We start from the raw sequence: 23,557 nt of genomic DNA, 5'->3' as shown, positions 1-23,557 counted from the left end.
TCCTCCAGTGATCCGCAGGCAGGCGAACACTGCCAAGGGCATGATTGTATATCGGTTCTCCTTGAATCGCATATAGGAATATTGTTGCTATGTGGCCTGAGCCAAACAATCCAAGTCACCTGACATCCTCCATCCAACATTTAGGAGTCATCAAACTTAATTTCCCCTTTGTGCAATAAAACACCAAGAGGAAGCTTTAATAGATTGTATTATGTAACGGTTCTATAAAAATAGCAGGCCAGCGCTGGAGCACTTCCTTCCTGGGGCCCAGTAACCTATGCTGAAAGGATACACACTGGTTGCCCCGGCAACCATGAGAGATGACACTAGGGAAAAAAACAGCAACAAAAGGGCCATTTTTTGGCTCCGTCAAATGAGGTCTGGCTTCAAGCTTGTGATACAGTGAATACAGACAGCCCAGCAAAGAGAGAGGAACCAGTTAGCGATTCTACTCAGGCATCAGTAGCCCTGCAAACCGCCCCTGCTTTCAGTTTTTCCCCCACTTTGTTGGTTTTTTTTTTAAAGAGGGGGGATTAAAAAAGGCCTTTCCCTAGTAATTTCATTTTTTATTTGAAAAAGCAAAATCATCGATGGGAGTTGAACTGGGGCAATCGGCAAATAACGTTTATTCTATTTTTTTCTTTCTCTCCTGAGGAGCTCAAAAAATAATTTTGGTTACATGCAATTGTCTTTTGTTTTCTCCTGGTATGTTTGCAATCTGATTATGCAGGAAGCCACTCGTTTAATGGCAATAACCTTTATAAACAACCTCTAGATAAAAAAATAAATCAGGGACACTCAAGCAATAACTCATTTTAAAAGTGAATAATAACCATTTCTGGGATCCTTCCTCACAGCAGACATCAAAGGACTTTGTTTTAATAGACTATAATCTCCTCTCTCCTGCTGTCCTGAATTAGAACCCCTACATTTTATTATCATCATTACCATCATTATTACTGCCTCACAAAACAGACTGCCATTTTAATTTCAGAAAACTGGTTTTCCTGATACGCTGAGAAGAGTGGCAGAAGGTTCCTAAGTTCCTGACTTGCCCCTAAATGTTTTCCTTCTTCTAAGAGGAAATGGGCCCTCAAGCATATACAAACATGATTTGGAACCTCTGGAAAAAATAAAACCAAGGATGAATCAAATGGGATTTAGTTCAGATCTCTAACACAGAGCCACATCAATAGTTCTTTCAAAGTGATTCTTGAAATCAGTGCTCATAAATATGTAATGCACTTTTTATCCAAAAGACCTGTTTAAATCCTTATACAGTAAATGATTTATTTCAAGATTAAGTACTCTGCACAAAGCAGGCACCCTCTGACAGAGTGGGAATAAAATCCGGGGAAGCAAGTGCTAAAGCATTATGTAAATGTAAACTGCTGGGATTATGATTATCCTGTGCACTGGTATGTTTGCAGAAAGAAAACCAAAAAAAAAAAATTAACTCTGTATTCTTCAGAAAAATGTCTTCTATCTGTCTTGTCTCTTTGGGCTCTGTTCCTCTCTCTCGCTGCCCCGCATCCCTTCATTCAAATCCTCACAGCTTCTTGTAATCATGTGCCTGCTTGGCAATTCTCTAATATGAAGACTGTCTTCACAGACTGAAGGAACGTGGAGATGTAGAAATTATTCACTTATTTTTATCAGTGTATGTTGCCAAGCTCAAAATTCTTGTCTCTGAAGAGTTCCATTTAAGGAAAAAGTCCAGCCTCTGCCATAAAGTCAGTCAAGCCATCTCTCTATGCCACATCTGGGTCTCCTGCAGATGGATTTAGAGATAGATTAATCCTTAAACATCAGATGCTGTTGAAACACAAAACATCCTTTATTATCAAAGTTACAAACTTCAGACTTAAGTCCTTTAAGACCTAGTACCCTGTATCTTCAGAGAAAACATACCCAGAATGCATGTGCCTTAAAGTTACTTAGCCCTATTTTCCTTTTGTGCTAAGTGTTTTGAAATCAACAGGATTAAGTTGCAGATAGTTGGGTGTTATCCAGATCTTTATTTTGACTCTAAAAAAGGATTGAAGAAGGCTTTGATGAAATGGACATAGTGTTAGCATTCAATAGGAGCTCAACTCCAGAGGAGAAGCCGGTCTTTGAGGAATACAACAGTATATCTTGCTTGGTTTTTTGGTCTGTGATTTCAATTTACTGACACTTAAAAGTACATGGCACAAAATAAAGTGTACAGGGGTTATGAAGCTTGGCATGTGTCATTAAATCTATAAATCCTTTGCAGTTATTGAAGAAATACTAACTAAAATTAAACGAGGATAAGTATTTCCCAAGCTTCAAGTTCTCAATTTAGCATCTCATCTAATTGGTTCCTGAGCAGACTATGTCAATATGAATAATGATGTTAATCAACTGTATGACCATTCCATTGAGAGGTTACAAAAGAGACAGTATGGTACATATATTTCTATAGGAGAAACGGTACATAATAACGTATGAGATAAAGTCCCAGAACTGACCAAAGCTTGCTGTTCCTCCTTGAAGGAACTCACAGTTTAGATTAGGGTTTAACACATAAACTTATACAAAGATAACTACCACTACTAGGGATTTGGTAAAGACTAAAGAAGTACCACAGGGTAACAGATGCCAAGGGAGCTTTTTGGATAATAGAGATCTCTGCAGGCTGGACACCCCAGAGAAGGCTTCATGGAGGAGCCAGAACGGAGACTATCTTGAGAAAACAGAATTTAAGCAAATAAAGAGAAGGGAGATTGAGAAGGGAGAAGGCAAAACCAAAGGCAGCCCAGATGCTACCAGCCACAGCACATTCAGAGTGCTGTAGGTAAACCAAGTGTTTGGAGGTGAAAATAGCAGGCATGGAGGAGAGAGGCTAGATGAGGGAAAGGCAGGGAATGTTATTGTTTGGATTTATAAGAAAGAAAATGTAGATCATTCAACATGTAACATGGAGTTACAAGGAAACCTAACCATCACTTTCATGTGATTTGGGGCAAGATTCAATCTCTGCTTGCCTCAATTTCCTTGCCTATAAAGTGAAGATCATAATACAGTAATGACATCAACATACAGTGCATTAAATGGATATAAGATGTCACATTATCCAGGGCCCCCAGTTTACATTTTAATTTCATTTAATAACCTATTACTATGTTGATTAATTCACTGTCAAGTTGTGACATCCATTTGGTAAGACTAGATTCCCCCAACCCAGCCATAGCTATGTCTTTTTTAAAAGGTCAACTGAAGGGCACATAGGTGGCTCAGATAGTTAAGCATCTGCCTTTGGTTCAAGTCATGATCTCCAGGTCCTGGGATCCAGCCCCATGTGAGGCTCCCAGCTCAGCGGGGAGTCTGCTTCTCCTTTTCCCTCTGCCTCTCCCACTGCTTGTGCTCTCTCTCAAATGAATAAACAAAATATTAAAAAAAAAAAAAAAAAAGGAAGAAAGAAAGAAAGAAAAGAAAAAAAGATCAACTGAGGGGAAGGGGAAAAAAATCAGTTGAAGAGTTAAAGCCAGTACACTCTCCCCACTGGTCAGTAGGAGAGAAAAGGCCCGGCCAGAGTAGGGCTATGTCCAAATTAAGTCAGTCCCCTGAAGAGATCATACAATTTACCCACTGACATGCTCATCCAAGAGCAGCCATGAGGAGAAAAGTGTCATGGGGTCAGATCAGAGGGTACCCCCACTGGCCCCTTCTTCTCCCCATACCAGACAGCCTTCTGACTTACCGTTTGAGGTTCTGATCAAATGCATCAAAGGTAGTAGGTGCCTGGAAAGTGGACTCCAGTTTTGCAGGCTCCTGGAATGTCTCTGATAGCAGCAGGAGTGACTCACTTTCCAACTTTGGCCCTCTGTCAAGAGCCCCACAACACAAGAGTCCCTTTGCCCATTTCTTCCAGAGCGTCTTGGTTTTTAGTAATGCCTCTCTCATCCCTGTTGCACATCAAGCCATAGACTCATGGAACGGCTTACTTGTGACCCACTTCGTTTTGTTTACTTAAAGACTGTTTTCGTGACTTTTAGAAAGCCATGCTTGCATCTGGGATTTGTAATTCTAAGTCAGAGAAAGACAGTTGTTATGTATTGTTTAAAATTTGTTTAATAAAAAGGAATTTCTTTGAAAACATCAGGCCAAGCTTATGATGTAAATTTACTGTCTGTAAATTTACAGTGTAGTGACAGAAACTATAACACAGTATGTTAATTGATCAGCGTTGTAAGAAACATTCACTACAGCAATGAAAGAGTATATGGTGTTTTGTTTAAAAGACCTTAATTCAAGATTAGAAATAAGATGTTTTTCATTTGGGTAATTTTCCCTTTAATTTTTTTTTTCTTTTTTATCCATCTATATTTACTAACTTTACTATAACAAATATAAATGTTTTATATAATTAGAAATGAAAAATCAAATCATATGACTTCCGATGAGCCAGCAGGTAACTTTCAACTGAAAATTTCATCTCTCAACACCAAAGATCTTTTCTGCAGTTCTTCCTACAGATCTAGAAAGGTGACCTCAGGTGTGCTCCTAAGGTTGAGCAAGCACAGGTCTGATATGATAGACTCACCCTTTTCTGATCCATTTAACATCTTGTTGCTTAAGACTAATCAGAAATTAATCCCAGCTTCAGACTCCAGTCCTTTAGAAAAGGAGAGGTGAAGGTGAAGCTTTAGCGGAACACTTTTCTTAATGCCACCAGGTTCATAGTTCACATTCCCATATGGGTTCAGGGAAACAGACAGCAGGTCCTTTCAGAGACCCTGCCTTGGTTTTGTGTTACATAAACTCTACCTAAGACTTTCCTTAGTACAAAGCAAATCTGGGGACTTGAAAGCTACTTTGCTCCCTAGCATCAGGAGAAAAGCCACTTGGAGCAGTATTCTAATCACCTATTCAGTAAAACATTACTAAGGATCTATGCTGATTACTGTAGGGAAAGGAGGGCAGAGAATACATCCCCACTCTGCCTCCAAGGATCCTAGGCCATAGAAGGACAGATAAAACTTAAATCTGTACCCTACCGTAAGAAAATTGTCCAATGACACAAGCACAGTATGGCCATCATTACTGCCTTTCCCTGATGTTTCTGGGCTACAGTATTCTGAGCATTTGGTAGGATTATTCTTCCCTAGACCTTTGAAGTTAGCTGTGGCCATGTGATTTGCTTTGGCTAATGAAATGTGAGACAAAGTGATGGGCATCACTACCAAATAGAAGCTTTAAGAACTAACACACAGTTGGGGCACCTGGACAGCTCAGCTGGCTAAGCGTCCAACTCTTGATTTAGGCTTAGGTGATGATCTCAGGGTCATGGGATTGAGCCCTGTGTTGGGCTCTTCACTGAGCTGAGAAGGCTGGATAAGATTCTCTCTCTTTCCCTCTGCCCTTCCGGTGCCCATGCCGTGATCTCTTTCTCTCTCCCTCTCTCTCTCTCAAAAAAAAAAAAAAAAAGAACTAACACAAGATTCACTACATCCCCTTCCTCTTGCCACAGTGACCTGTGTTATTTCAGTTAGTGAAGGCTCTGGCAACCTTGAATATGAACAATGTTAAAAGAGAGTTGTGCCAGCTTGAGATGGACATGTAGTGTGGGAAAGACATAAAATTTTCTAGTTTTAAGGCAGTAACAATTTGGGGTTGACTTTTCCTACAACATAACCTGACATCCTAATTAATACACAGGAAATCCACACATGTTATGTTCTACACTCTTATTATCTCTATTTTACAACTAAAGGCACTGAGTCATAAGAAAAAAAGCTCATCCATGGTAGGTCAAATGGGGATCGTTATACCTATACTCATTTTATATTTAAGGAAACTGAGTCTTATTTAAAGTGACCTCCTAAGGTCACACAGACAGTAAGTAAAAGGCTCAGTACTCAAACCTGTTCTCTTTTCATAATGCCTTGCAGTAAAGAGTTGTGGCCAAACCCTTGGTTTTGCAAGGGGTGGCCTAAGTGGAAAAGATTGCTCCCCCTCAGAGCTAATAGGGGCAGCTTTCAGAGAAGAAGTGGGATCTGCTATGGGCTCAGAATGGTCAAGTTTGTTAAGAATGAAAGGGCTAGGGGCGCCTGGGTGGCTCAGTGGGTTAAACCCTCTGCCTTTGGCTCAGGTCATGATCCTGGGGTCCTGGGATCGAGCCCCACATCAGGCTCTCTGCTCAGCAGGGAGCCTGCTTCCACCTCTCTCTCTCTCTCTGCCTGCCTCTCTGCCTACTTGTGCTGTCTGTCAAATAAATGAATAAAATCTTTAAAAAAATAATAATAAATAAATAAATAAAAAGAATGAAAGGGCTAGAAAAACAGCATTACACACAGGTGGAAGTATAGGAAGACCATTTGGCAACACTGGATCTAGATCCAGATAGAGTGGTAGTGGTAGGGGATTCAGAAAAGGCAGACTGGGGACAGTTTATATAAATCCGTGAATGTCATCCTTAGGTGTTTTAGCTTCAGGCAACTGGGAGACATCAGATGGCTTAATGAAGATGGTGGTTCAGCATATTAATTTAGCCACATCTCTCAACATAAACCAGAGTCAACAGAGACCAATTAACTATTTCAGTGATAAGGTTTAAGGGCTTGAATAGCATTTTAGCCTTTGCAATAGATGGGAGAAGATCAATGTAATACAGCACACGAAAGAAGAATTCTAGAACTAAGTTCACTGATTGGCAGAGGAGAGGCAGACAGTAATGGGTATGCAAATATCTGTGTTAGGTAGAATGCTGCTTTATAATTGTGCTCATGGGGAATCCGCAAAATCTGATACTACAGATTTGACAAATATTATCTAATTTACTCACAGCCAAGACTCAGGAATTCTAGAAAAATTAACTAGTGGTATAGTCAGGAAGGCATGGGTTTTTATAAAAGATTAGCTTGCCCTTACTACTTAACTGACCTTGGGAAATTTGGTTTAACCTTTAAAAATCTCAGTAATACCAGGGTGCCTGGGTGGCTCAGCGGTTAAGTGTCTGCCTTCGGCTCAGATCATGATTCCAGGGTCCTGGGATTGAGCCTTGCATCAGGCTCTCTGTTCTGTGGGAAGCCTGCTTCTCCCACTCCCACTCCCACTGCTTGTGATACCTTTCTCGCTGTGTGTGTGTGTTCTCTCTCTGTGTCAAATAAATAAATAAAATCTTTTAAAAAATAAAAAGTAAGTAAAAAATAAAAATCCAGTAATACAACTTCAAGGATCAAATACTCCAGTATATACAAGGACCTTGCAAGGTACCTGGTTCATAGCAGGTACCCAGTAAATATCAGTTTCTTCCACTAACATTCCAAACTAGATGGGGGTACATACTATTATGCAATGTTGTTTAACACTCCCTGAGAACCTGCAATGTGGATTTATAAATCTTAAATTGGCAAAGATACTCTGCAAATTTTTCCCAATGTATTTTTTTCTAAAATCACTTGCTACTAACTTAGTATTATTAGTAGTACTTTAAAAATTAAAATTTTTATAAATCACAGTAAAGTGCTCCTTGGCCACTTGGTGACACAGAAAGAGCTGAATTGAGAACGATGAAAGGTCATTAAGCCTTTCCCAGTTTAGAAGACGTCTCATAACAAATATCAACCTTCGTGAGCAGAAAGACGATCAAAGAGAAGAGGCTAGAAGCACTACAGCATCCTTCGGCTCTTCTTCCAAGATAATAATAGTCCACTGTGGAAAATAGATAATGTCTGTTGTAACTCATGATAACCTGTTACTGCTATCTCCTTCCTCAACACGGATACACATAAACTTGGGCAGAGAAGCATTTAAAAGAATGGTAGTCACAGTATATCAAACATGGCTCACATTCTGATCCAATAGCCATATGATCACCAACAAAGTCTCTTTCTAAGGAAGCAGTACTTGGGAAAACAGTCTTTTACTAGGAGAAACATAGCCGCCCAGGCACTACTGAAGCTCACGTGCTTAAGACTGAGTCTGGGTTCACACGTAACAAATACTAAACAATTACACATTGTAAATATTTTGTGTTCTTGTGAATATCATTAATTCCCATAACAACATCATCAATAGTTGCTACACATGCTTTAAACAGTACTTTTAGTCTCTACAAAATAAACTTACTTTGAATCTCTTTGTCGTTACAGGAAAGAATTTCAGAAAGTATGATGATGCTAGTGCCCTGTGTTGCTTGGTTATATCAAATATAACTTTCTTAAAGGTTTGAGAAGTTCTCAGTTTCCAAGGCAATGGCCTAAAGTAGCTCCAAGAAATATTATAAGCTTAATTCCGTTTTGAGCCATCAATTGACCTTGAGGTAAATGGGTAAATAAATACTATTTTATTAACCTAAACTCCCATGCCAGATAAATTAAATCAATTCCTCAAGTAAATTCCCATGCCAGAAGGGAAAAAAGGCAATCAGTGATTCTGGCGCATTTACTTAGGAGATTCACTGTGTGCATCTTACAAAGTAGAACTGATCTACAATCTCTTCTTTCCTAAGCAGAACAACCTTGTCTTCACCAGAACCTGACGTGTTCCAGAAGGAAGAATTGGGTCACCATATCTTCTGAATATGAAAGTTTCACAGCCTAACCACTCTAGTTCACTGTGGCCCAACACATGGTTAGAAATAGGCAGTATATTTGACCAGTGTTTCATTCAGACATTAGTCTCTTTACTACCTAAAAGAATCAAACTGTCCTAACCTGGAATTCAAATGACAGGAAAAACAAAATAGTTCTGAATAGCCAAGCGAGTTATCCAATATCATTGTTTTTGAAAAATAGAGCTAGTAACTAAGGAAGAAATGTTCTTTAAATTGTAAGATTCTTTTAAATAAACCAGTTGGGGGCACTTGGGTGGCTCAGTGGGTTAAAGCTTCTGCCTTTGGCTCCGGTCATGATCCCAGGGTCCTGGGATCGAGCCCTGCATCCATCGGGCTTTCTCCTCAGCAGGGAGCCTGCTTCCCGCCCCCCCCCCGCCCCCCCCCCCCCGCCTCTCTCTGCCTGCCTCTACGCCTACTTGTGATCTCTGTGTGTCAAATAAATAAATAAAATCTAAAATAAATAAATAAATAAATAAATTGTAGTTTATGAGGCTCCCCTGTAGTTCGTCTTCATTGAGCTTATTATAAAAGAACATCTGCAAAACTCTGACCTTCAAGAATCCAACTGTTCTCATGTCTGTCATGTTAGTTGTTTGTTATCACAAGTATAACATGTTTTCCACAAAAGTTAACTATAATAAAATTGATTATTCTATAACAACTAAGAAAAGGAATAGGGAAAAATAAAATCTTAGCAGGAAAAAAGATTCTATCTGTCTAATAGCATTAATATTAATAAAGCAGGCAAGAAGGAAACCAGAAAATAACTTGTTAATTAGAATTGTTTCCAAGTAAGTATTTTCCAAAGCATATCATAGGCTTCAGTCATGACTGGTTCTTAAATTATATATGTTTACAAGCACTGTGGTATTTTTTTAAAGTTTACCAATAACCTAAAAAGCTCTGGGCACATATACAAAAAAATAATTTTTAAAATGCCACAACTAAATTAGATTCTGCGGTTAAAAAAAAAAAATCTAAACCTTGAACTACCCCATAAAAGAGGAGGAAAGAAAATAACCCAGCTGGATAGCCACAGAATGCCAAACCAAAACTATATACTTTTGTCCCATGCCCTGAATGCCAAGGAACTTGGGATGAAAACAACCACAAGTAACCGTCGTGCCACCTTCTACCTTACATAGCCACACTGTTGGCAGACAAAACCCTACACGCAGTGTTCCAGCAATAATCATATGTGAAAGTCTGGTCAACCGCTTCTTCAAACAGAGGAATGACATATAGGCTTTAACCGATCTTTTCTGATGAGAGAGTCAAGGTCCAGATCTGAAACCACACCCTAGCCACTTCCTATCCTCAAACACACTGGCCAGTGAAACCTTTGGGAAATGGGCCAAATGGCGATGGAAACCCTACAACTTCAATTTCCTTCACTTCTGGTCCAGTCATTTACCAGAACTGTAACCAAGTAGCAAAATGCACTGCTTTGAGTTCCAGCTTTTTTTTTTTTTTCCTTTCCCTCTCCCTATCCTTTGGTAGAGATGCTCTGGAGCAGTCAAATCTCCAAGAGGCAGGGAGCCAGATAGTAACCGTAAACCGTGCTGGCTAATCTCCCTCAAACAATGAAGAGTTAGCTGTGGCTCCTGGAGGAAGCCAAGAACGCGAAGCACATAGGATCCTATAAGAACAGCTGAGCTGCAGCTCCCGCCAGGAGGCAAAACCCTTTGTGGAGGAGATCAGGTTGTAGGAACGGATAGCCAATAGGACACATACATTCTAAATGCCTCTAGTCCTTGCATTTATTTTTTGTAATGCCGAGTCCTTTTAAATATCAGATCATAAAGCATGGTGTGACACATTTCATCAAAGTCGCCTGGGGCAGAAGATACAGAAAAGTAGAGGACTGGAGAAGCACAATGAAGAAACTTCAGTAGTGGACAACCTTTTACGTCTACTTTTCCAAAGTAGACGAGAAAAATTGCTACTTGGTTAGTACTTGATTTATATCATAATAAATAATAATAATGTCAATAAAGCTCTAACAGGGCCCTTAGCTTGGATAGACAGTCAGTAAATAAAATCAACTGGATTTATTCATTCCACAACACTGACTGAGAACCTACCATCTGCTGGGCAGTCTGTTGGACCCCGGGATTAAAGAGATTAAAAAATCTATTCTTGCCTTCAGGGATCTGTTTAGCCCCATGGTGATAAAGGTCATCCAGAGCAAAACCATACCAGAAACATACTAAGAGTATTAAAATGGCCAAACTCCAAGACTGTGTGAAATTCAATGTGGAAATGCTTCTGAACAAACAAAGGAAACACCATCATAACACTGTCTTACAGTTGTACATCTTAGCATACAAAAACCTGGTTTTGTTGAATAACATTTCTGATGGTCGACCACAACCATTTGCTTTCATATTTCATGATACTACACTACTTCAGAACCAGGAGGAACCTAGAAACATTGACTCCCCCTATTAGAAATGAGGCTCTGAGAAGTAGAGTGACACACCCAATCTCAAGTGCATATTAACACATGGAGTGCAAAATAAGGAAGAGAATGAGGGGGGGAAAAAGGAGGGGAAATAAGTATTATTTGCCGAGGGCTGACTTTTTTGTCAGACATTATTATTAAGCTATCAACATCTAATGCTTATAACAAAATACAGCAAAGTAGGTATTATTACCTCTACTATTACCTCTACTTTACTGATGAGGAAACTGAGGCTCAGACAGGTTAAGCGACTTGCCCAAAGCCACACGGCTAATAAAGAGGAAAGCCTGTTCATTCAACACCTCACAATGGTATCACAGCCTCCCTTCATCAGAGCTGCTCTTTTTACAACTGCCTCTTTAGAACAGAAGTCGGCTCCTCCTCCTTGGTGGGCTCTTAATTGGGGCTGACTTTGAATCTTCAGGACCTGTGTGATGTTAAAAAAAAAAAAAAGAAAAGAAGAGAAAAGGAAAGGAGGGAGAAAGGAAGGAGGGAGAGAGGGAGGGAGGGAAAAAGGAAGGAAGGAAGGAAGGGAGGGAGGAAGGGAGGAAGGAAGGAAAAGGAAAATACATTCACTAACAGTTCAGGATCCTTCCTAATCTAGGAAAGCTGATATTGCTCAGATAACTTCTCCCCCTAACGGTATGCTTCACAGGGTTTTCCACAGAGGTCTAATTTTCATTTTCACTATAAACCTCAATATTCACCATGTGCTAGTATTTAGCTTCCAAACCTCAAAATAATCAATCTCTATCATATTATTGTTCCTCGGCTGCCAGAAATCTCTTCAGAGGTCTTCTTGGAAATGTTAGTAACCCTTCAAAATGCTGACTGGCATCATTCTCCAACTGTTCTGTCACATCATCTCTAGCACCATCCTCCACCAAGGCATCCAGGAGGAAGTCTTTGCTACACGTGTAGGATTAGCTACAGATGAGTGGCTGTAATCTATTTAAGAGGTCTGTGTAAATGCAAAAAGGAAATACTGTAAACTCCATTCCCTCAAGACAAAGTCTGTTTACAGGAACTATTGATTAAAAATATTAAAACAGGGGCGCCTGGGTGGCTCAGTGGGTTGAGCCACTGCCTTCGGCTCAGGTCATGATCTCAGGGTCCTGGGATCGAGCCCCGCATCGGGCTCTCTGCTCAGCGGGGAGCCTGCTTCCCTCTCTCTCTCTCTCTGCCTGCCTCTCTGTCTACTTGTGATCTCTCTCTGTCAAATAAATAAATAAAAATCTTTAAAAAAAAAAAATATTAAAACAACTCCCTCCCATGCTGGTGAGTGCCTGCCTATGTTTCAGTGATTACAGTCACCAATAAAAGTGGTGATTAAAATATACTTAAAACAGGTCCCGCATTTACATTTGAAAATACTTTCAGCAGAGCAGGAAATGTTGAATTGTTTTGGGGGCAGTTAAGAAAAAGCAGTTTAAAAAAAAAAAAAAAAAAACCAGCACAGAGAGATTTCTTACCTTAACTGCCATAAATGAGACTGCATCACAACAATGCTTTTTAATTTACTGAACTGTAGAAAGAATGGAGAAATTAGAAGTCAATTATCCAGATTCCTAAACATGTCCTGCAGTCACCAGCTAATTGTTTAAGCTTCCACTTCCTTTTGTCTGTGTGTTGGGTTTGAAGGGAGGAGGAAAAGAGAAAGGGAACACATAGAAAACAGATGTGGAAATAAATATTTATCAACACAAAATCTTGGCAAGCGATGATCTTTATATTGCCCTCACACCATGTTTTCCAACTTTTCACATTTCTCCAAGCCCCAAAGAATTCAAAGCTAGAAAAGAAGATAAAAACCTTTTCTAGGTTTTCCACAGAGATAGGAAACTTCTTTGGAAAATTCTGATGCCTCCCCCTTAATCTAATATTAATAAATGTTTTTGACCCAAGGAATTTCTGCCAGAGAATGGGAGAAATAAAAGGTTCATTTAGCTGGTTTGTCCTGTCCTTGGACTTCCAGGCCGAATAAACAGCACCTTGTGACAAAGGCGGACCACAGGCTGGCGGAGCTCCAGGCAGACACTGGGGGATGCAGTCTGTTTATCAGACAGCACATTGTCTTAACCAGGATGTGGTCGGCCTTTGTAACAAGAAGTATGCAAATGAGTTTCCCAGAGACCCAACACCCTGCCCCCCCCACTACCCCTCCCCTTGGCCCCCACTGGTTCCTTCAGTAGACACAAGCTAATGGTGGCTGTCCTGAGAATGGAGCAGAGACCTGCAGAGAGACAAGGGGAAAAGGAAGCATCCAGAATTAACCAGATTAGCCCTACAAAACTTTTCAAGAAACACACCACAAAGAAGACAACTCGAAACCACCCTGCTTCAAGAGGGGGGGAAAAATTGTTTTAAATAGGATCGCATATTTTTTAATGCTCAAAAACTAAAAGAATTTTTAATCTGGCTCATTTATTCTCAGCGCAAGCAAATGCAACAAGGCTTTAAAATGCTCCGTTTTCAATGCTCAAAAACTAAAAGAATTTTTAATCTGGCTCATTTATTCTCAGCGCAAGCAAATGCAACAAGGCTTTAAAATGCTCCGTTTTCTCGAAGGAATACTGCATATCCAGAGGATTAGCAAAAATGTTGCCAAGAGTATCTCTATATTAACTTCAAATATAAAACGGTGCTCATAGTGGTACCTACGATATTTGATGGCTGGGAGGATTAAATGAGGTAATGAATAGCAAACAATTTAGCACCATGCACAGCATATTATCTGTCTCAGAAAATGTTAGGGGGTTTTATATTATGCACATTATTGAACGATGCATCACAAAAGCACAAAGAATGAGAAAAGTACCAGAGGAGAAGAATAAGAGTGGGAGAGGCAATTAAGAAGAAAGAACAGTACACCACTTGCCAGTTTAAAGAGTTTAATGAATTGCTAGTTTGTATAGACTTTGGAGTCAGGCAGGCCTGACCTTACATAACACTGGGAAAATTCCATATTCCCCAGTCTCCCGGTTATTTACCTGTCATATGAGTACAACATTTACTTCACAGGGCTATGAGAAGTGAATGAGACAACACATTAAAGTGACTAGCCCAGTGCCAGGCACATAGAAGCCACTCAATAGTGGCAATGATTTGTTTGCTTTATTTACACAACCCTATAGTTGGACTCAAATTTATGCTTTGTAGCAGTGAGATATTGGGCAAATTACTTAACCTTTCTGGGCCTTAATTTTCCTAACAGTCAACCAGGGATAACACCTCCCTTACCAGGTTTGATGTGAAGATTAAATAAACTGCAATGCCCTTAGATTAGCTTCTGGCACTAAAAGCAGACTAGCCATTACTGGTGCTAATTTATTATTATTAACATTTATTACTTGATGTGTACAGTTAATCTCACTTTACTGGTAAATTCAGTGAGGCATGGGATGGCTAGCTGGCATAACTGTGATCAAATGGCCATTTCTGGCCATCAGAACTGCACTGGGTATGTTGGAAAACTTTCATATAATCCTAAGATAATCCTAAGAACTGGCATTAATTATGCCTCATTATTTCAAGGGATTTCTTCAAAGTAGGCAAATAATGGTTTTCTCAAGATGGTTGGTTCACCTTCTTCTAGTTCCCTCACAGCACCTGTCACCTGTGAAACAATTTTTCCCTTAGCCAGAATAGAAGGGAATAGGAGTAGAAAGAATAGAAAACCAATATCAGAATCATTTCAGAAAAAAAAAATCTGACAAATTTCAGTTACTAGGTATGTTCTATACTGAAAATGTTTCATCTGGCTATCTCCACATTTCTACAAGCATGATGCCAGATAACTTATATGAGCAAAGGATGGCCCAGCAAATACAGTCGTTCCCCTTTATCCACAGGCGGATACATTCTAAGACCCTCAGCAGATGCCTGAAACCACAGGTAATACCAAATCCTATATGTACTCTGTTTTTTCCTATACATGCATACATATGATAAAGTTTAATTTATAAATTAGGCATAGTAAGAGATTAACACTAACTCAGCAAAAGAAATTATAACAATATACTGCAATAAAAGTTATGTGAATGTGGTCTTTTTCTGTCTTGAAATATCTTATTTTACAATACTCCCCTTCTTGAGATGATGTGACATGACAAAATGCTTATGTGATAAGATGAAGTGAGGTGAAAGGAGGTGTTCTGATGTAGCTTGAAGTTACTACTGACCTTTTTTTTTTTTAGATTTTATTTTTAAGTAACCTCTATGCCTGATGTGGCGCTCGACCTCACAACCCCGAGATCAAGAGTTGCATGCTCCATGGACTGAGCCAGCCAGGCACCCCCTGACTTTCTGATGATAGGTCAGAAAGAGGGTCATCTGCTTCTGACCCAGTCATCAGTGGGGAACTGAAACCACAGAAAGAAAACCACAGATAAGGGGACTATCATATACTAATGAAGACATTTCAGGTTTTTCTGATATATATTAATACAAAAAGATTTGTATACTATAAATAAGATGCCTCATTTATATGCTTTTCTAGCAGCCCCCCCATACCTGTAATATAAAACATATCGTGCTTCATCATGATTTCTTTCATTTTCCTGAACTTCCTAACTATTGAGAATTTGAGAGAAGTGTCTCTGTCTTATTTTGATCTGTACCTCCTGTGACTAGCATGTAGCAGTGTGGGGCCAGAAGCCACTCTGCCTGGATTTAAATCCCACCTTTAAAATTCAATAGCCATTGGGGCACCTGCGTGGCTCAGTTGGTTATGTGTCTGCCTTCAGCTCAGGTCATGATCCCAGGGTCCTGGGATCAAGCCCTGCATCGGGCTCCCTGCTCAGTGGGGAGCCTGCTTCTCCCTCTCCCACCACCACTCCCCCCTGCTTGTGCATGCTCGCTCGCTCTCTCTGTCTCGCATGTGTGCCCTATCTCAAATAAATAAGATCTTTAAAAAATAAAATAAAATTTAACAGCCATGTGACCCTATACACATCACTGAAATTCTCTGTGCCTCAGTCCTTACAACTATAAAATTAGGGTAAAAAGAGTATCAGCCTCATGAGACTGCAATGAAGATTAAAGACTTAATAGATGGCAAGGGCTTAGAATGGGACCATTTTGAAGATTCAATAGTAAATACTGTATTCTTTCACTACTACTATTATCATTATTAGTGATAACTGACAGACATGTTCCTACTCGTGTACAGCTCACATATTATTGCTTGAGACAGATAAACAAATATATCAGTAAGAATAATCAGGTAGCAATGTGCACTGTGATGAACACAAAAAAGGGGACTGTGATGAAATGCAGTTGGAAAACTATTTAGATTGGAGGGTCAGAGAAGGCCTCTGGTAAGGATGTGATAATTCAAAGTAATACCAGAAAGAAACCAGATTTAAGGAGCCATGGAGAAAGAACATTCCACAGACAGGGGAGACTAGCCCCAGAGCCGTAAGCAGGAAGGAGCTTGTCTGGTTCCAGAGCAGAAAGAATGCCGGTGTGGTTTGGCCAGAGTATAGTCAGCGAGGAAGAAAGGAGTAGGAGATGATGCTGCAGAGATGGGTGTGAGCTAGAGAATACAGTGTGTAAAATCAGGGGAAGAGTTTGAATTTCATTTCAGGTGTGGCAAGATGCCTTGGTCAAGTCTCATGAACTTACGATCTCATTCATATTTTGACCATCTCATTTATATTTTGAAGTAATCACTCCAGCTGCTATGCAGTTTGGAATCAGGGAGTTAAATTTGAAAGCTCTTGCATTATTACTGCCGACCAAAACAAAACAAACAGAAAGAAGGTAGCTTATATTAGGATGGTAGTGGTGGAGACAAAAAGTAGATGGAGTTGAAGACAAAATTAACCGGATGTGCTGATGGATCAACAATATAGGTCACTGAGGTAGATATACTTATTAAAGGAACAAGATGTTCAGATTACATTGTACTTTCCTAAATTAGTGCTTTAGGTTTATCTCTAATTTAAACTCAGGTAAGTCGGAAGTTCTAAAATGGACATAAAAAGGGATAAAGCTATATTTAAAAAAAAAAAATTCTAGTAAGTATGGAGGAAAGCTGAAAACTTCAGGGCTATTGATCCTCTTCCCCCAGCAAGACCTGCAGGAGGCTGCAAGTCCCTAGGGAAAACCCTTCTTACTGTGTAGTGCCTTACCAATATGACATGGAGAAAATAGGCAATATGGATTAATAGAGGAAGGGGGGCTGGGCTCCTGAACCTGGGGTAGTGGGTGACTCCTCAAAGTCTGTGTGGAGAATGAGAGGGACCCAGAAGTTCCCATGAGCCTTAGTGACGGGCCCAGAAGAACTAGACAGGCTGTTGCAGCAACAGAGACCCAGTGTGAGAGAAAGCAGAAACCACAGAATATGAATATTACTCAATCCAATGTCCATACACCCCAAAACCCAGAGAGGATTAGTCCTACCTCAACACAGTCTCGCAAAAGAGACGAGTAAGGACACAGAGAATGGTGACAAGTCCATGTCACTGTTATCCATGTTATATAATCCCACCTCATATTCCAAGATGTCTCCTAGAGGAGATACAAAAAAACCTGGGCATTTACCTCAAAGAGCATAAGTAACCCTAAGGAAACTAGGATACAAGTAACTGGAAGGTTCTAATTTTCTTCTTTTCTAGCAGAGTAAAGGCTTATGAAGAAAATTAGCTCAAATATAAAAAATAAAGAAACTACAACCTGAATAGACATCTTCCCAAAGAAGACATATAGATGGCCAATAGATACATGAAAAGATGCTCAGCATCAATTATTATCAGGGACATGCAAATCAAAACCACCATGAGATGTCACCTCACACCTGTCAGAATGGCCAGTATCAGAAAGACAAGAAATAACAGGTATTGGTGAAGATATGGCAAAATGGGAGCACTTGTACATTATTGGCAAGAATGCAAACTGATACAGCCACTGTGGAAAACGGTATATGGAAGTTCCTCAAAAAATTAAAAATAGAATGCCATATGATCCAGTAATTCCACTACTGGGTATTTACTCAAAGAAAATGAAAATGCTAATTCAAAAAGATATTGTCATCCCTATGTTTGCTGCAGCATAATTTATGAGAGCCAAGATATAGAAGCAACCCAAGCGTTCATTGATAGAGGAATAAAGAAAATGTGTTGTGTGTGTGCATATATATATATATACACACACACCCCATGAACTATTATTCAGACATAAAAATGAATGAGATCTTGCCATTTGTGACAACATGAATGGAGCTAGAGGGTACTAGACTAAGTGAAACTAGCCAGACAGCAAAAGATAAATACCATATGATTTCATTTACATGCGGAAGCTAAAAAAAAATGAAACAAATGAACAAACAAATAGACTCATAAATACATGGAACAAACTGGTTGTCCCCAGAGGGGAGGGAGAAGGGAAACAAATAAAGGGAACTGAGAGTACAAACTTCCAACAAATAAGTCACTGAGATGAAAAGTATAGCATAGGAAACACAGTCAATAACATTGTAATAAGATGATATGGTAACGGATGGTGACCACATAGATCGTAGTGAGCACTGAGTAATCAGTAGAATCGTTGGATCAATACGTTGTACACCTAAAGTTAATATAACGTTGTATGTCAATTATACTTCAACAATAAAATAAAAAGTAATAAAAAATAATAAAATTAAAAGCTATGATTTTCTATATTCATGTAATTTATAATTACTACATTTATAACACTAACATGAATGTTGATAACAGTAGTAATATTAAAATTGATTTGCAGAATTAAATTCAATTCCTTGATAAAACAAAGAGGAAACAATGATAAAGAATACAATCCGTGGGGGCACCTGGGTGGCTCAGTGGGATAAAGCCTCTGCCTTCAGCTCAGGTTATAATCCCAGGGTCCTGGGATCAAGCTCGGCATCCAGCTCTCTGCTCAGCAGGGAGTCTGCTTCCCCCTTTCTCTCTCTTTGCCTGCCTCTCTGCTTACTTGTGATCTCTCTGTCAAATAAATAAAATCATTTTAAAAAAGCTGTATGTATTAAAAACAAAAAAGAATACAATCCATGATGAGATTATAATGGTCTTTATGCAGAAAATGGTTATATTAAAATTTGTAATACACAGACTATAGGAAATGCAAAGAATAGTAGACTAAAACATAGTAAGAGACTTAATATCACAATATTAGTCCATGGAAAATCAATTTAGACAAAAAACAATTCAGAATGTTACATTTCAATTACATAATTGATGAGTATGAACATAAAGATATGTAGGACTTACTATCCTAATAAAAATAATGAACCTGCTTTACAAGAATTCATGGGATATTTATAAAATTCTGAACATAAATCAAACAAAAAGAAACTAGAAATAGCACCGCACATATTATCTGACTGACCTTCAGTGATATTAAACTATAAATAAAGAGGAAGCAAAGGAGAGAAGGACAAGGAGAGAAGAAAGTCAATCTCTGGTTCAACATCCGCAAATCAATCAATGTGATATAATACATTAATAAAAGAAAGAACAAGAACCATATCATACTCTCAATAGATGCTGAAAAAGCACTTGAGAAAGTACAGTATCCTTTCTTGATCAAAACTCTTTTGGGGTGCCTGGGTGGCTCAGTGGGTTAAGCCTCTGCCTTCGGCTCAGGTCATGATCCCAGGGTCCTGGGATCGAGCCCCACATCGGGCTCTCTGCTCAGCAGCGAGCCTGCTTCCTCCTCTCTCTCTGCCTGTCTCTCTGCCTACTTGTGATCTCTGTCTGTCAAATAAATAAATAAAATCTTAAAAAAAAAAAAAACAGGCAGGAGGCGGCGGCAGCCTTGGCCGAGAGAAGATGGCGGACGGTGTGGACCACATAGACATTTACGCGGATGTGGGCAAAGAGTTCAACCAGGAAGCTGAATATGGTGGGCATGATCAGATAGATTTGTATGATGATGTCATCTCTCCATCTGCAAATAATGGAGATGCCCCAGAAGACCGTGATTACATGGATACTCTCCCACCAACTGTTGGTGATGATGTGGGTAAAGGAGCAGCACCAAATGTTGTCTATACGTATACTGGGAAGAGAATTGCATTGTATATTGGAAACTTAACATGGTGGACAACAGATAAAGACTTAACTGAAGCAGTGCATTCTTTGGGAGTAAATGATATTTTGGAGATAAAATTCTTTGAAAACTGGGCAAATGGCCAGTCAAAGGGGTTTGCCCTTGTTGGTGTTGGATCTGAAGCATCCTCAAAAAAATTGATGGATCTGTTGCCTAAGAGAGAACTTCATGGTCAGAATCCTGTTGTAACTCCATGCAATAAACAGTTTCTGAGTCAATCTGAAATGCAGTCCAGGAAAACTACACAATCAGGACAAATGTCTGGGGAAGGTAAAGCTGGTCCTCCAGGAGGCAGTTCATGTGCAGCATTTCCACAAGGTGGTAGAGGACGGGGCTGTTTTCCGGGGGCTGTTCCCATTGGGGACAGATTTCCTGGACCAGCAGGACCAGGAGGACCACCCCCACCTTTTCCAGCTGGACAGACTCCACACATCCACCCTTCGGTGCTCCAGGCCCACCTGGTCCACCAGGTCCTCCACCTCCTGGTCAGGTTCTGCCTCCTCCTTTAGCTGGGCCTCCTAATCGAGGAGATTGCCCTCCACGACCAGTTCTTTTTCCTGGACAACCTTTTGGGCAGCCTCCATTGGGTCCGCTTCCTCCGGGCCCTCCACCTCCAGTTCCAGGCTACGGCCCCCCTCCTGGTCCACCACCTCCACAGCAGGGATCACCTCCACCTCCAGGCCCTTTTCCACCTCGCCCACCTGGCCCTCTTGGGCCACCCCTTACACTTGCTCCTCCTCCGCATCTTCCTGGACCACCTCCATGTGCTCCACTACCAGTTCCACATGTGAATACGGCTTTCTTTCCTCCACCGACTAACAGCGGCATGCCTACATCAGATAACTGGGGTCCACCACCAACAGATCCATATGGCCGATCCCCACCATATGATAGGGGTGACTATGGGCCTCCTGGAAGGGAAATCGATACTGCAAGAACGCCATTGAGTGAAGCTGAGTTTGAAGAAATCATGAATAGAAATAGGGCAATCTCAAGCAGTGCTATTTTAAGAGCTGTGTCTGATGCCAGTGCTGGTGATTATGGGAGTGCTATTGAGACACTGGTAACTGCAATTTCTTTAATTAAACAATCCAAAGTATCTGCTGATGATCGTTGCAAAGTTCTTATTAGCTCTTTGCAAGATTGCCTTCATGGAATTGAATCCAAGTCTTATGGTTCTGGATCAAGACATGAACGATCAAGAGAGAGGGATCATAGCAGATCACAAGAAAAGAGTCGGCGTCATAAATCCCGGAGTAGAGATCGTCATGATGATTATTATAGAGAGAGAAGCAGAGAACGAGAGAGACATCAGGACTGGGACCAAGATCGGGACTGAGAATGGGACCAAGAGCGCGAGTATCATCATCGTTAGAAGAAGCTGAAGGAAGAGGAACACCTTCCAAGACAAAACAGTCTTCATGGGGGAAAAATGACGCTTGTCCAGCAGTTTGCTTCTTGTGATTGAACTGAACCCGTAAGGATTCATGGATAAAATGAATAGGAATAGATCTGAATAAAGCAAATCTGCATAAATGGTAACCAGTAACTCTAGTTTTATTTTTTATATTGCTTAACTGTTTTATTTGAAGGAAACCTGTGTGATTTAAAAAGTTATAGCTTTTGCAACTTTATTACTGGTTATATACATTTGGCCATTATAATGTGCAAGCAATTGGAAAAAAAAGTCAAGTAAATGCTTGTTTTTATAGTAGTTTGTTCTTGTTAAAAATGTTCATATGGGGTGCCTGGGTGGCTCAGTGGGTTAAGCCGCTGCCTTCGGCTCAGGTCATGATCCCAGGTCCTGGGTTCGAGCCCCACATCGGGCTTTCTGCTCAGCAGAGAGCCTGCTTCCTCCTCTCTCTCTGCCTGCCTCTCTGCCTACTTGTGATTTCTCTGTCAAATAAATAAATAAAATCTTTAAAAAAAAAATTTTAAAAAAAAATGTTCATATGATAATGTCTGTAAACAGCACCACTTTGATTACAATAGATGTAGTGTTGTAATAAACTGTTTAATGGGAAAAAAAAACCTCTTTAAAGTGTAGAGGTAGAGGGTATATTCCTCAATATCATTAAAGCCATCTATGAAAAACCCATAGCAAATATCATTCTCAATGGGGAAAAGCTGAGAGCTTTTCCCCTAAGGTCAGGAACATGGCAGGGATGTCCACTATCACCACTGCTATTCAACATAGTACTAGAATCCCTAGCCTCAGCAATCAGACAACAAAAAGAAATTAAAGGCATCCAAATCGGCAAAGAAGAAGTCAAACTCTCACTCTTTGCAGATATGATACTTTATGTGGAAAACCCAAAAGACTCTACTCCAAATTGCTAGAACTTATACAGGAATTCAGTAAAGTGTCAGGATATAAAATCAATGCACACAAATCAGTTGCATTCCCATACACCAACAAGACAGAAGAAAGAGAAATTAAGGAATTGATCCCATTTACAATTGCACCTAAAACCACAAGATACCTAGGAATAAACCTAACCAAAGAGGCAAAGAATCTGTACTCAGAAAACTATAAAGTACTCATGAAAGAAAGTAAGGAAGATGCAAAGAAATGGAAAAATGTTCCATGCTCATGGATTGGAAGAACAAATATTGGGAAAATGTCTATGCTACCTAAAGCAAGCTACACATTAAATGCAATCCTTATCAAAATACCATCCTTTTTTTTTTTCAAAGAAATGGAACAAATAATCCCAAAATTTATATGGAACCAGAAAAGACCCTGAATAGTCAGAGGAATGTTGAAAAAGAAAACCACGGTTGACGGCATCACAATTCCAGACATCAAGCTCTATTACAAAGCTGTCATCATCAAGACAGTATATTACTGGCACAAAAACAGACACATAGATCAATGGAACAGAATAGAGAGCCGAGAAATAGACCCTCAACCCTATGGTCAACTAATCTTCGACAAAGCAGAAAAGAATGTCCAATGGAAAAAGACAGTCTCTTCAACAAATGGTATTGGGAAAATTGGACAACCACACCCAGAAGAATCAAACTGACCATTTCCTTACACCACACACAAGAAAGACTCAAAATGGAGGAAAGACCTCAATGTGATACAGGAATCCATCAAAATCCTTGAGGAGAACACAGGAAGCAATCTCTTCAACCTCAGCTGAAGCAACTTCTTCCTAGAAACATGGCCAAAGGCAAGGGAAGCAAGGACAAAAATGAACTATTGGGACCTCATCAAGATCAAAAGCTTTTGCACAGCAAAGGAAACAGTCAAGAAAACAAAAAGACAACTGACAGAATGGGAGAAGATATTTGCAAATGACATATCAGATAAAGGGCTAGCATCTAAAATATATAAAGAACTTATCAAACTCAACACCCAAAGAACAAATAATCCAATCAAAAAATGGGCAGAAGACATAAACAAACATTTATAT

The 23,557-nt window shown here is 39.8% G+C and overlaps 1 protein-coding gene and 1 long non-coding RNA gene across 2 annotated transcripts; one reads left to right on the top strand and one right to left on the bottom strand.

The window, feature by feature from the left end:
- Positions 1-4,565: 4,565 nt before the first annotated feature.
- Positions 4,566-12,656, bottom strand: LOC125093364 (uncharacterized). The gene is made up of 3 exons (XR_007125217.1): positions 12,518-12,656; positions 7,592-7,677; positions 4,566-4,639 (listed from the first exon to the last, which is right to left on the bottom strand). It is a non-coding gene; the product is annotated as an uncharacterized LOC125093364 (long non-coding RNA).
- A 7,183-nt stretch (positions 12,657-19,839) lies between these two features.
- Positions 19,840-21,677, top strand: LOC125093361 (cleavage and polyadenylation specificity factor subunit 6-like). The gene is given in 2 exon segments (XM_047718384.1): positions 19,840-20,561; positions 20,564-21,677. Coding segments are annotated over 2 exon segments (1,653 nt in total). The 5' UTR covers positions 19,840-19,855; the 3' UTR covers positions 21,511-21,677.
- The last annotated feature ends 1,880 nt before the right edge of the window (positions 21,678-23,557 follow it).

The sequence above is a fragment of the Lutra lutra genome, chromosome 2, assembly GCF_902655055.1.
Source record: "Lutra lutra chromosome 2, mLutLut1.2, whole genome shotgun sequence".
NCBI classification, from domain to species: Eukaryota; Metazoa; Chordata; class Mammalia; order Carnivora; family Mustelidae; genus Lutra; species Lutra lutra.
The sequence above is the reverse complement of the archived record's forward strand: the minus strand, read 5'-3'. Positions and strand labels throughout refer to the sequence as shown.